Source organism: Hemiscyllium ocellatum, chromosome 30 (assembly GCF_020745735.1).
Source record: "Hemiscyllium ocellatum isolate sHemOce1 chromosome 30, sHemOce1.pat.X.cur, whole genome shotgun sequence".
NCBI classification, from domain to species: Eukaryota; Metazoa; Chordata; class Chondrichthyes; order Orectolobiformes; family Hemiscylliidae; genus Hemiscyllium; species Hemiscyllium ocellatum.
In genome coordinates, this window is record NC_083430.1 from 3,128,318 (window position 1) to 3,142,326 (window position 14,009).

Consider the following 14,009-nt stretch of genomic DNA (forward strand, 5'->3'; position numbering starts at 1 on the left):
ACTCAGACCCATTGGCATCATGTTGCCCACAAACCCACCAACACTAAACCAGCAGCTAATGAACTTGAAAGACCCTATACAGACAACAAGCAAAACTAATGTCATTTACAAAATACCATGCAATTACTGCAATAAACACTACGTTGGAGAAACAGGCATAAAACTAGCCGCCAGGATTCATGAATTTCAACGAGCAACAAAACAACATGACCCTCTCTCACTAGTATCCTTACATACAGATAAGGAAGGACACCACTATAACTGGGACAACACCTCCATCCTAGGACAAGCCAAACAGAGGCATGCACGAGAATTCCTAGAAGCACGACATTCCAACCGGAACTCTATCAACAAACACATTGACTTGAACCCCATTTACCATCCCCTGAGAAAAAGAACAGGAAATTACATCACCACAGGAAATGACATCACCACCCCAAAAAAAAACACAAACATATAAATAGAAAGCAGAAATCATTGGCAGTGCTTCGTCCGGAGATTCACTGAAGATGCTATCTATTATGGTGATGGAATGTCTGAAAATGAACCTTGCAGCTCAGCAAGCAAACCTACAAGCAGGAGATGGTCATTGCCTGATTTTGTATGTTTCAATAAGATTAAATTATATAACAAAGCTTATATTATGAGAGAAGGTTACTCAAACTCTTTTTGCATTCCTTTGAATTTAAAAAGTTAGCTTGGTGGAAGGTTTGGTGGAAGTTTATGACATTAAGGAAAGTTATTAGCAAGATAAAGAGAAATTATTTCTGCTGGTTGGGGTCTCCAGCATTCAGTGATGATGTGGAAGCAATATTGAAAAATTCGGAGCGACCTTTCAGGTTTGAGGTTAAGGAATACTTCTGTAACAGGGTGATACACAGCTGGAACTCACTTTTGCAAAGAGCAGTTGATGCTACATCAGTTTTGAATATAGAATAGTAATAGGTCAGCCATGATATCACTAAATGACTGAAGAGCTAACTGCTCTCCAGTTACGGATTCTCTACTCTTCTGGAAATTGAACATCTGCACCAAGGAAAAAAAAATGTATCCAACAATTAAACAGTTGTAACCCAGTGATTAGTAATGATAGGTAGAAAACACATTTTATTGTTCTGCGTTGCTGATTCCAATACTCACATTGAACAGGCCCTGTCTTATCACTGTAGAATATTGTGTAATTCCGAATGAAACCTTGGCGCTTGCTGGTCGGAATCTCCTCCCAGATGACCTCAGCCTTAGATTTCCAAATACGGTTTGCACTTACTTTCGGGCCAGTCAGTGGAGCTGAGACAAAAGGAATCAGAATGAGACAGGGAATGCTGATTAAAATGACCCTGGATAAGCAGGAAACAGCACAATATTTCATTTCTATTCTTGGGGCCAATTCAAAATAAATGAAGCTATCTATTAGCATTCCATTGTAAAAGTTACAGCTAATCAAGAACACTCTATACATGAAAATGACAGGGAGGAAGACAGCAGAAGGAAAGGGATATCCCGAATTAAGGAAGGAATGGGAGAGGGCCAATGTGAAGATGGGTTAGGGATTGAGGTTGGGGGGGGGGGGGGGGGCGGAGGAGGAAGAAGACGACAAAGAAGAGAATCTAAAAGAGAAATCAGCAGGAGTTTTATGATCAGGAAGATGGAGGTAAGGAGGGCAAAGGCACAGCAATAAGGAGGGACTAGGGCCATGAAACTGAAGATGAGAGGCAAGCAAGCCAAAATATTGAAGAGTGGGGGTGAATGGGCGAGGGAAGGAGGAGAGAGAGTGAAATGAAGATGATAAGAAAGATAGACTTGCCTTTATTTTACAACCTTCAGCCATCTGCACTACAACCAAGGGAGCACTTTTCAAGTGTAACTACTGTTATAATGTCGGAGTCAGGCAAGCCAAATTACTCCCAGCAAGCAGTCACGTGACAAGATCATCTGATTTTCTCCTAGTGTCTGTATGTTTCCTCCCACAATCCAAAGATGTGCAGGCCATGTGAATTGGCCTATAGCGTTCAGGGATATGTAGGTTAGGTGCATTAATCAGGGGAAATGTAGAGTAATAGGGCAAGGAGTTTGGGTGCTTTACTCTTCAGAGGATTGGTGTGGACTTATTGGGCCGAAGGGCCTATTTCTGCCTGTAGGGATTCTGTGATTCTATGAAGAGACATCAAGGGGAACAGAAATAAAGTGTGAATATGGTGTTGAAATAAACTGATCATGGCTGATCCTCTGGAGGTGGAGAAGGCTTGAAGAACTGAATAGCTACTCTTGCTCCTAGTTTCGATAATCTAGTTGAATGGGAGAACAGGCTCAATAGGTTGAATGGCCTGCACCCATTTCTATGTTCTCATTGTCCTGCATAACAATTTCGATATGTGGCTACTGGAGAGGTTATTTATGCACTTTGACACTTAAATTTAGCCAAAAAAGGGGGAAGATACTGTTTATTTTACAGGGTGAAAAATCTGACAGTGTAGTATCTGTCTTTAAAAACAAAGCTAATGGCTGATTGCAGAGGGTAGGAAGTGACATGATTACAATTCACATCTCCAATTCATATCAATATGCAAGAGCTGGATGGGTTTTCCACAAATCAACAATATTGATTTTAACGAAGTTAACCAGACCATGCAAGTGGTGAAAGCATTCAGCCGAACACATTTGTGTTTGCACGTTCTCCCTGTGTCTGCGTGGGTTTCCTCCGGGTGCTCCGGTTTCCTCCCACAGTCCAAAGATGTGCGGATTAGGTGAATTGGCCATGCTAAATTGCCCGTAGTGTTAGGTAAGGGGTATATGTAGGGTATGGGTGGGTTGTGCTTCGGCGGGTCGGTGTGGACTTGTTGGGCCGAAGGGCCTGTTTCCACACTGTAAGTAATCTAAATCTAATCTAAAGTAATCTAAATACACATACTATCTCTGGAAGCAGATGGTGCATAATCCAATACAATTTTTTCAACAACAGATGGAAGGCTGTGAACCGAGCAAACAATCTTTTATCTGATGCCATAGAAAATCATTTGAGAGACATTTGGAATGCAAAGAATTCATGCAAGCCAGACAGTAAATTCCCCATTCAGTGGTTGCTGCATGCACATTTTACCTAATCATGTTGGCAAAACAAAGCATGAAACCTGGGCCCTCATCCTGGCTCCTGCCCCAAATTAAGTCTATGATGGAGAGAGTGGCATGTTCCAAAGTACTCAGAATTGATTGAGGAACCCCCTCATCAACACCCACTTCCTAAGAGCTCCTCATCCTGTTGAAAATCTTCAGCCACTGTCAATTCCCCATGTGGCACAAAATGTGGTGGGCCTTCCCAAAAGATGGCGATCTGGGTGTCTCACCATTTGTACAGCCAATGGCTGCAATCGCCATTGCCTCTATGTAATTATACTCCAAAGAGTACATTACTTCTACTAAAACATAGAACATAGAACAATACAGCGCAGAATAGGCCCTTCGGCCCTCGATGTTGCGCCGAACTGTGAACAATTCTCAGCTCATCCCCCTACACTATCCCAAAATCATCCATCTGCTTATCCAAGGATTGTTTAAATGTCCCTAATGTGGCTGAGTTGACTACATTAGCAGGTAGGGCATTCCACGCCCTTACCAGTCTCTAAGTAAAGAACCTGCCTCTGATATCTGTCTTAAATCAATCACCGCTCAATTTGTAGTTGCCGCCTCTCGTACAAGCTGACGTCATCATCCTAGGAAAATGTCTTTCACTGTCTACTCTATCAAATCCTCTGATCATCTTGTATTTCTCTATCAAATCCCCCCTTAGCCTTCTTCTGTCCAATGAGAACAGACCCTAGTCTCTCAGCCTTTCCTCATAAGATCTTCCCTTCAGACCAGGAAACATCCTGGTAAATCACCTCTGCACCTTTTCCAATGCTTCCACATCCTCTGTGTAATGGGGAGAGCAGAACTGTACACAATATTCCAAGTGTGGCCGCACCAGCATTTTGTATAGTTGCAGCATGGTATTGCAGTTCCGGAACTCAATCCCTCTACTAATGAAACCTAACACACCATATGCCTTCTTAACAGCACTATCTACCTGGGTGGCAACTTTCAGGGCTCTATGCACATGGACTCCAAGATCCCTCTGCACATCCACACTACCAAGAATCTTTCCATTGACCCAGTACTCTGCCATCCTGGTATTCTTCCCAAAGTGCATCACCTCACATTTAGCTGCACTGAACTCCATTTGCCATCTCTCAGCCCAATTCTGCAGTTTATCCAAGTCCCCCTGCAACCTATAACATTCTTCCAAACTGTCTACTACTCCACCGACTTTAGTGTCGCCTGCAAATTTACTAATCCATCCACCTATGCTTGTGTCTAAGTCATTTATAAAAATGACAAACAGCAGTGGTCCTAAAACAGACCCTTGTGGCACACCACTAGTAAGTAATATTTTTCATCAACCACTTTCTTCCAGAAAGCCAGTTTCTAATCTAAACTGCTAAATCACCCTCAATTCCATGCCTCTGCATTTTCTCCAACAGCCTACCATGTGGAACCTTATCAAAGGCTTTACTGAAGTCCAAGTACACCACATCAACTGCCCTACTCTCATCTACATGCTTGCTCACCTTCTCAAAAAATTCAGTGAGGTTTGTGAGACATGACCTACCCTTGACAAAGCCATCGAGGTAAAAACAATGACTGCAGATGCTGGAAACCAGATTGTGGATTAGTGGTGCTGGAAGAGCACAGCAGTTCAGGCAGCATCCGAGGAGCAGTAAAATCGACATTTCCTGATTAAGGGCTTTTGCCCAAAACGTCGATTTTACTGCTCCTCGGATGCTGCCTGAACTGCTGTGCTCTTCCAGCACCACTAATCCAGAACCTTGACAAAACCACGTTGACTATCTGAAATCAAATTGTTGCTTGCTAGTTGATTATAAATCTCATCTCTCATAATTCTTTCCAAAACCTTTCCTACAACAGAAGTAAGGCTCACTGGTCTATAATTACCTGGGTCACCTCTACTGCCCTTCTTGAACAAGGGCACAACATTTGCAATCCTCTAGTCCCCTGGTACTAAACCTGTAGACAATGACGACTCAAATATCGAAGCCAAAGGCTCTGCTATCTCCTGCCGAGCTTCCCAGAGAATCCTCAGATAAATCCCATGTGGCCCAGGGGACTTGTCTACTTTCACTACTTCTAGAATTGAGAACAGCTGTGCGTAACTAACCTCAATCCTTTCTAGTCTAATATCTCGTACCTCATTCTTCTCCTCTACAATACCCTCCTTTTCCTGACTGAACACCGATGAGAAATATTTACTTAGCATCTTTCCAATCTCTACAGGGTCTACACTCAACTTCTCACTTCTATCTTTGACTGGCCCTATTCCTACCCTAATCATCCTTTTATTCCTCATATACTTCTAAAAAGCTTTCTATAGGGTTCTCCTTGATTCTATTTACTAAAGACTGCTCGTGTCCTCTCTTTGCTCTTCTTAACTCTCTCTTTAAATCCTTCCAGCTGATCTGCAACTCTCCATCACCTCATCTGTACCATCTTGCCTCATCAACACATAAGCCTCTTTCTTCTTCATAACAAGAGATGCAATTTCTGTTGTAAACCACGGTTCCCTTCCCTTATCACTTCCTCCCTGCCTGACAGGGACATACCTATCAAGGACACGCAATATCTGTTCCTTAAACCAGCTCCACATTTCGATTGTCTGTATCCCCTGCATTTTGCTACCCCATTCTATGCATCCTAATTTTACTGTATTAGTAAATACAGTCCTAATATTAGTTCTAATTAACAAGTTCACTGTTAGAATGTTTACAGTATTGTATTTTGATATTTTAAAGAAACGTTACAATCAATATTTTATTGTTATAGAGAGAGGTCTAACAAATGTGAGACTTTAAAAGGCAGGAATGTTTTAAGCTCTCACTTTCTTATTGTGGATAATTCTGGAAACTATACCTCTGGAAGATTGTAAAGGCCTTAAAAAATCCAGCACTGGTTTATGATGATTTTTTTGCAACTATTGGAAACTTTGGAGGAAAGACTGAGAACTGTTGTTAGGTGAGATTGACCCAAATCTACCTGATTCCGATTTGGTCCAGAATTATCCTGTTCACACTATGAAGCCAATCAACAGTGAGAGATGGCACAGGAAGTGTTATTGTGAAACACTAATCAAAGAGCACGAGAGGGAAATTGAGAGTCACTTACCACCTTGCTTGGAATAGGCTTCAGTAGAATATGGAAGTGCAAGTCCTTTTAAAAGGAGAGGGTAGATGGAGATGGCATAACGTTTCATGGGTTCAATATTCTCTGCAGGGATGAACACAGATGCAAGATTTTACTGACGTACAAGGAAACGTTTGGAGTGCGTAATAAGATTAACCAATTGATGGCAACAGACACTGCAATACACATTCAGGACTTGCAATAATGATGGCAAAAACGTTAAGATTCACCCACAGACTACGGCAGCAATCAACTGAACAGATATCCGGCATCAGACTTATGAATATTGCTCCCTCGTCAAATTCAGTGTGTTTAGATTTGCGTACATAGATTGGGACAGTATGCAGAAACCAATAACTTGCTGTCATCTGAATTGGTTCATCCCCTCTAAACTAGCTAAAGCACCAGATCAACGCACTTTTTCAGTTCCTGTTGGTCTGCATTTTTAAAAATTGTTACGTTTTAAGAAGTATAGAAAACCAAAGAGGTACTGTACAAACAAATACTGTAAAAAGGAGACATTCACTCTCCAAAGCAATAAGCTAAACTGATTTTCCTCCAAATGGCTGGTGACATCATAATGACATATGATCAGACTCTTAAAAGCAAGTCAAACATACTCACACAAATACACAGAAATAATTTATTTATAAAATAAAAACATCGAAACAGGACACTATTCACTCAATCCCCTGGGCCATCAATTAGACAGGGATGTTCAGCACCTCACCTGCAATTTCCTGTCTTTGATATGTTTCTCTTAGATATGTATAAATCTTAGACTGGAGTGTTTCAGTTTGCATGTTTCAAAGTAGAATTTCAGATTTACATCATCCTTTTGTGCCGAATTTCACTCCTGGAGACCTTTGTTCTACTCTTAATTTATTTTGCCTGAGAGAGGGCCATGGATGAGGGGGGACAGTATTTGAGGCGGATGGGGAGTGCGTTCCACTGCATAGTGCTAACATGAGTGGCCAAGTAATCGAGTACCTGAGGCTAATAGTCTGGGAACATCGGTTCATATCATTACATACAGGTATAATTCTTACTATTTAAAAATCATTCATGGGATGTGGGTGTCACTGGCTGAGAAAGGATTGATTGCCAATTCCTAGTTTCTCCTTGAGAAAGTGAAGGTGTCTTTTTGACCTGCTGCAGTCCAAGTGTTGTCCATAGACCCACAATGCCTTTAAGCAGGGAATTCCAGAATTTTGACCGAGAAAGGGGTGGTACAGTGGCTCAGTGGTTAGCACTGCTGCCTCACAGCATCAGGATCCCAGGTTCGATTCCTGCCTTGGGCAACTGTCTGTGTGGAATTTGCACATTCGCCCCTTGTCTGCGTGGGGTTTCCTCTGGGTGCTCCGGTTTCCTCCCACAGTCCAAAGATGTGCAAGCCAGGTGAATTGGCCATGGTAAATTGCCCATAGTGTTAGGTGCATTAGTCAAAGGGGAAATGCGTCTGGGTGGGTTACTCTTCAGAGGATCTTTGTGGACTGGTTGGGCCAAAGGGCCTGTTTCCACACTGTACGGAATCTAATCTAATCTAACATATTAGCAAATATTTTCAACTGAGGAAGATGAGTGGCTTGAAAGGGGCTTGCAGGTGGTGGTATTCCATGTTCATTCTGTCTTTAGCTTTTGAGATGGAGTCATTGTGGATTTAAGTGATGCTATCTTGGTGAACTTCTGCAATGCATCTCATACATAGAACACACTGTCAGTTGTGAAGGGAGTGGATATTCGTGGATGTGGGCTGCTTTAACCTTTATGATGAAAGGAATGTGAGCTCAGTTGGCCGGATGGCTAGTTTGTAATATAAAAATGCCAATAGCATAGAGTGGTTAGCACTGCTGCCTCATAGCACTAGGTTCGATTCCAGCCTCGGGTGACTGTGTGGAGTTTGCACATTCTACCCGTGTCTGCATGGGCTTCCTCCTACAATCCTAAGAAGTATAGCTTAACTGAATTGGCCATGCTAAATTGCCTATATCGTTCAGCCATGTGTAAGTTAGGTGCATTAATCATGGGTAAATGTAGAGTAATAGAGGAGGGGAATGGGTCTGGGGGGGCGGGGGGGGTGGGTGAGGGGTGGGGGGGGCGGGGGAGTGGTGGTGTGGAGGGGTTACTCTTCAGAAGGCCAGTGTGGACTTGTTGGGCCACAGGGCCTGTTTCCTAGCTGCAAGGATTCGATGTGCACAGGTTCAATTCCCATATACCAGCTGAGGTTAACATATTTCTCGACTGTGACCCTCAGATTACACTCACCAACAGTTGTCTCACTCTCACAAGAGAGCAGCCCAATGGTCTCTTAGATCATTGTGACTTTACCTCTACTACTTGGATAACATGGTTTTCAGGGAGCATGTATCTTGCTTAAATGTAATAAAACAGTATTTTGTTTAAGACTGTGTGGAATATGAACAGCCAGGTTTAAGCATTAACAGTCATAACACGTGACATACACCAAGACTAGTGTCAAGTAGGAATTGAGTGTATAGCTATTTTATACATCAAAGCCAAGGCTATTTGTAAATCAGTGGAGAGCCTTTGAGCTGCTCACCACATGCACATGAATAAACCACACATGTTGAATTTAGACTTCTAAGGGTCTGCTCCGTTATAGAATCATAGAGATGTACAGCATGGAAACAGACCCTTCGATCCAACTCGTCCATGCCAACCAGATATCCCAACCTACTCCCAGCTGCCAGCACCTGACCCATATCCCTCCAAACCCTTCCTATTCATATACCCATCCAGATGCCTTATAAATGTTGCAATCATGCCAGCCTCCACCACTTCCTCTGGCAGCTCATTCCATATACGCATCACCCTCTGCATGAAAAAGTTGCCTCTTAGGTCTCTTTTATATCTTGCTTCTCTCACCCTAAACCTATGCTCTCTAGTTCTAGACTCCCACACCCCAGGGAAGAAACTATGTCTATTTATCCTATCCATGCCCCTCATGATTTTATAAACGTCTGTATGGTCACCCCTCAGCCTCTGTGCTCCAGGGCAAACAGCCCTAGCCTATTAAAGCTCTCCCTATAGCTCAAATCCTCCAGCCTTGGCAACATCCTTGTAAATCTTTTCTGAACCCTTTCAAGTTTCACAATATCATACCAACAGGAAGGAGACCAGAATTGTACGCAATATTCCAGAAGTGGCCTAACCAATGTCCTGTACAGCCGCAACATGACCTCCCAACTCCTGTATTCAATAAAGGAAAGCATACCAAAAACCTTCTTCAGTTTCCTATCTACCTGTGACTCCACTTTCAAGGAGCTACGAACCTACACTCCAAGGTCTCTTTGTTCAGCAACACTCACCAGGACCTTACCATTAAGTGTATAAGTCCTGCTCAGATTTGATTTCCCATCATATTTATTTAAATTAAACTCTATCTGCCACTCCTCAGCCCATTGGCCCATCTGATCAAGATCCCATTGTAATCTGAGATAACCTTCTTCGCTGTCCACTATTCCTCCAATTTTGGTGTCATCTGCAAACTTACGAACTATACCTCTAATGCTCACATCCAAATCATCTGTACAAATTGCAAAAAGTAGTGGACCCAGCACCAATCCTTGTGGCACTCCACTGGTCACAAGCCTCCAGTCTGAAAAACAACCCTCCATCATCACCCTCTGTCTTCTACCTTTGAGCCAGTTCCGTATCCAAATGGTTAGTTCTCCCTGTAATCCATGTGATCCAACCTTGCTCACCAGTCTCCCATGGGGAACCTTGTTGAATACCTTACTGAAGTCCGTATAGATGACATCCATCGTTCTGCCCTCATCAATCCTCTTTGTTACTTCTTCAAAAAATTCAATCAAGTTTGAGAGATGTGATTTCCCATGCACAAAGCCATGCTGACAATCCCTAATCAGTCCTTGCCTTTCCAAATACATGTACATCCTGTCCCTCAGGATTCCATCCAACAACTTGCCTGTTGTTCAGTTTGCATTTCATGACTCAGGCCCATAACAATATGATTGATTCTTAACTGCTTTCTGGGCATTTGGAGATAGGAAATAAAGACTGGACCTTGCCAGTCACCTTCAAAATAAAAAAAAGAGCCAGCTTTGGATTTGCTAACTGTATCATTCTTTAAACCAATAAGAAGATAGCAGCCATGACTGGAATAGAGCTATTGTGTGAGATGAGTTCGAAAGAAGACCTCGTGGTTGTAAGAATTCAAGGGTAGATTTCTCTCTCTTAGAAACAGTACTGGAAAAGTGGGGATGCTAATCCCTAAACACAAGAGGTTATTTTGTGTAGTAACTCTTGATACCTTTAAAACCTTGTAAAATGCCTTTTAAAAATCTGCATATACCTTTGGTCCACAGTTTGTTACTTCCTGAAGTAATTACAGTAAGTTAGTCAAATACATTTGCCTTTCACGAAAGCATGTTGGCATTGCCTGATTGTGTTAAGAACTTCTAACTGTCCTCCTATAACTTCCCTTAAGAGCTGATTCCAGCATTTTCCCTATGAAAGATGTTAATTTGCTTGTAGTTTCCTATTTCCCATTTCATCTCTTTCTTGAACAGAAGAGTTATGTTCATGACTTTTCAATCTGATGGAACTTTCCAGAATCTATGGAATTTTAGAAAAATAAAAACAATTCATCTATTATCCCTGTAGCAACTGTATTTTAAGACCCTAGAATGCAGTCCATCAAATCTAGGACTGGTCAGACTGTGGTATGACATTTCCTGTGTCCTCTCATGAGAGATTCTAATTGTTTTAACTTTGTTCCTTCAACCCACCCCCCAACGTTTATCCCAGGAATTCCTGGCATGGTTCTGGGATGTTACTCAAGTTGAACACAATGCAGAATCTCCAAAAATATTTGTTAAAAATTTCATTTTTTTTCATTATCCATTATGCACCAAGTGCTGGAAAATGGGATTAACAAGTTACATGATGATTTTTGACTGGTGAAGACTTGATGGGATGAAGGGTTCTTTGTTGTGCTGTATATCTCTGACTATGGTTGATTTTGAAGACTTTCTTGGGAGGACTAGCTTTCATTTTACTTGCTGTTTTCCTTTGACAATCCTTACAAACATTCTTACTGCTTTTATTTCTCTGGCTTTCTTTCTCTTTAAATTTTTACCCCTTTTTTTTAATCTATCACCAATCTTTAGAGATGTTCATTTTTTTATTTTAATTTGATATTATCATTAAACTCCTTGGTTAACCACAGAGATGCACTCTGAGAATCTCTGATTCTAACTGTTTCATAACTTTGCTGAAAATATTAAACACGACCTTAAATAATAACAAATGAATCTACTAAACCATCTTCATTTTCTAGTTGATTTTAGCCAGCTCTGTCTCCATACCCTTGTTCTGACATTTATTTAGATTTAAACAAGAGTCCTAGACCCATTCTTCTCTCCCTCACACTAAATAGGAAATTCAAACTTATTATAATTATCATTGTCCAGAAACTGCAATGTTGTGAGGCGATTAATTCAGTGCAGTCCTGGATACAATTAACAATGAAATCCAATATTTGTAACCAATGTGAACTTGCTGATATCTCCGCACGTATAATGCATCTGCAAATCAATCTACCAGCTTGGCAAACATACTCACAACATGATATCCCTTAACTGTATCTGTTTGTCCATTTGTGCCAGGGATGGTGTATAAAGAGGATTGGGCTAATGGCCATAAATTGCCTTGCTGTTTATCTATGTTTTGCTAAAATGTTATTATTAATAAAAAATTAAGGTTTTTTTTAAGTTTAAATTTGTTGCCTGATATGTTATTTTAAAAATCTGATTAGTAACAACTGGGCAATATGGAGGGTCATTGAAAGTTTCATTTTACAGAGCTGCAAATCCAAGGATACTGAAGTTGATTTGTTGGGTTTGCTGTCTCTATGACATGATATTGAGGTGAAAGAACAGATATGCAAGAATCTGTAATGGCATGTTTTCATCCAATTGGTGTAGTGCTCTTGCTGAAGATGATGATGATGTAAGAGAAGCATCCATCAGCATAAGGATGCGGTTGAATGAGTCTGGTGAGTGGTCAGAAAAGAGTGACAAACTGCACAGAAAGACAAATAATTTGTTAATAAACTCAACAGAGCCTTCATCTTAAGGAATTTGCCTTGCTCATTTTTTTTCAAAACTTGAACTTCGCAAACTTTGGGAAGCAGAGTATTGCGCCTACCTTTTCTGTAAAATGGAAAAGGAAATAAGAACCCGCCCATAGAGGGCAATGCAATAATGTAATTCAATTCCTCCTCGTCTGTGATAACACATTCAGTCTATGATGGCAGATAATGACTCCTTACCTTGTAGAATGGAACCAGTGCTGTCTGCTGAAACTTTCTTCCAATTGATTTCACAAGAATATTCTTCTGACATTTTACACCATTCTACTATATAACCAAGAACTGGGATGCTTGGATGTGTCCAATAAATTTGGAGACTATGCTCTGTAATCGGGATGATGTTTACGAATGGATGAAGAGCAGCAATACCTGAGAAAGGTGAATAAGCAAATAATCCATAAGTCAGAACGCTGAACTGATAGTAGACCGACTCAAAATATGAACTGTCTGAGATCAATGTGTAACCTCATTTTTAATTCCTGTTGAATGAATTTGGGATGAGGTGAATACTTTTACTTTTACCTGAACCGTTGATACCATTTTAGGGAAGTAAATCTGTCCTCTTTACCCAGACAGGCCTACATGTGATTGTAACTCCAAACCCACAGCAATACAATTGATGATACACCACATTGGAGCAGAGCACTGACAATCATGCACGGCTATTCCCGAAGTCATCACAAAAGTTAAAGATTTTTAAAAGTGCACAGAATTCCCCAAATACCTTCCATTAGACCTAGGTTGGCAGCAAGTATAGGTTTGGTTTCTGTACTTAACAAGAATTGTTATTTATTATAAATTAGTTTGATAACATTACAAACTAAAATTCAAAACCCTGTTATGAACTCTCCCTTAACCACATACAGAGTTAAAGACAAGAAAAAAACAGAGATGTTATCGACAGATAGAAAGATTGGCCTCTGTTCGCAGCATTTGTCGGAATGAATCTTATGTTGCTCGGAATGTTGCTTCTTTGTCATTTTCTCCAGATGCTTTCACTTACTTGCAGGAGGCACAGGGTGACCGGTTAACATTTAGGTCTATGACTCAGTACTAAAATGTACAGCAATTGCTGAAAGAAAAATAAATGGTTTTCTTCAGATTTAAAGTGGCTTCCACTGTGGAGAACAAAGAGAGCTTCTGAGCTTGCAGAGAGCTGATGGTTTCTCACTTTCATATCCATAGCCCAAGCTGTTCAGTTAACTGAGAACTAATTGCATGATTGTTGACAGGCAGAAGGCCTTTGTCAATAACTGGTCACTAATTTGCAAACCAATTAATAACTTGTTGCATCTCCATTTGTGCAGAGCCCTTAGTTCCAGCTCCTCTGCAAAACATCTACTACTTGAACCAGCAGTTGTGAGAAAAACACCTACAATGAATAGCCAGTAGCTTGCTTTCAAAACTGCAGTGATCCTTCAATAATCCTCAGTTTTACAACAGCTCTTGTTTCATGCCGCAATCAAAAATACCAAAGAAGAAACAGTCTGTAAATGGTTTTGAAAGTATGAAGTCTGCATTAAGCTCCACATAAAGTGCATTTTAAAGGGCTTGTGTGAGGAAAGATAAAATGTTTTAGGATTTTGAGGTGAAGTGGACAGAAGTATCTTCCACAATCACCCAATTATCTTAGTTACAATGTCTA

General features: G+C 40.9%; 1 protein-coding gene across 2 annotated transcripts in view; it reads right to left on the reverse strand.

Annotated features, from left to right (window-relative positions):
* Positions 1–14,009, reverse strand: part of LOC132830060 (interleukin-6 receptor subunit beta-like) — a 151,675-nt gene that overhangs the window by 53,472 nt on the left and 84,194 nt on the right. For both annotated transcript variants that reach the window (XM_060847525.1, XM_060847526.1), the window contains exons 10-12: positions 12,545–12,733; positions 6,211–6,312; positions 1,141–1,287 (exon numbers count right to left, since the gene is read on the reverse strand). In XM_060847525.1, the coding sequence (XP_060703508.1) occupies positions 1,141–1,287; positions 6,211–6,312; positions 12,545–12,733 (438 nt within the window). The remainder of the gene's footprint in view (positions 1–1,140; positions 1,288–6,210; positions 6,313–12,544; positions 12,734–14,009) is intronic.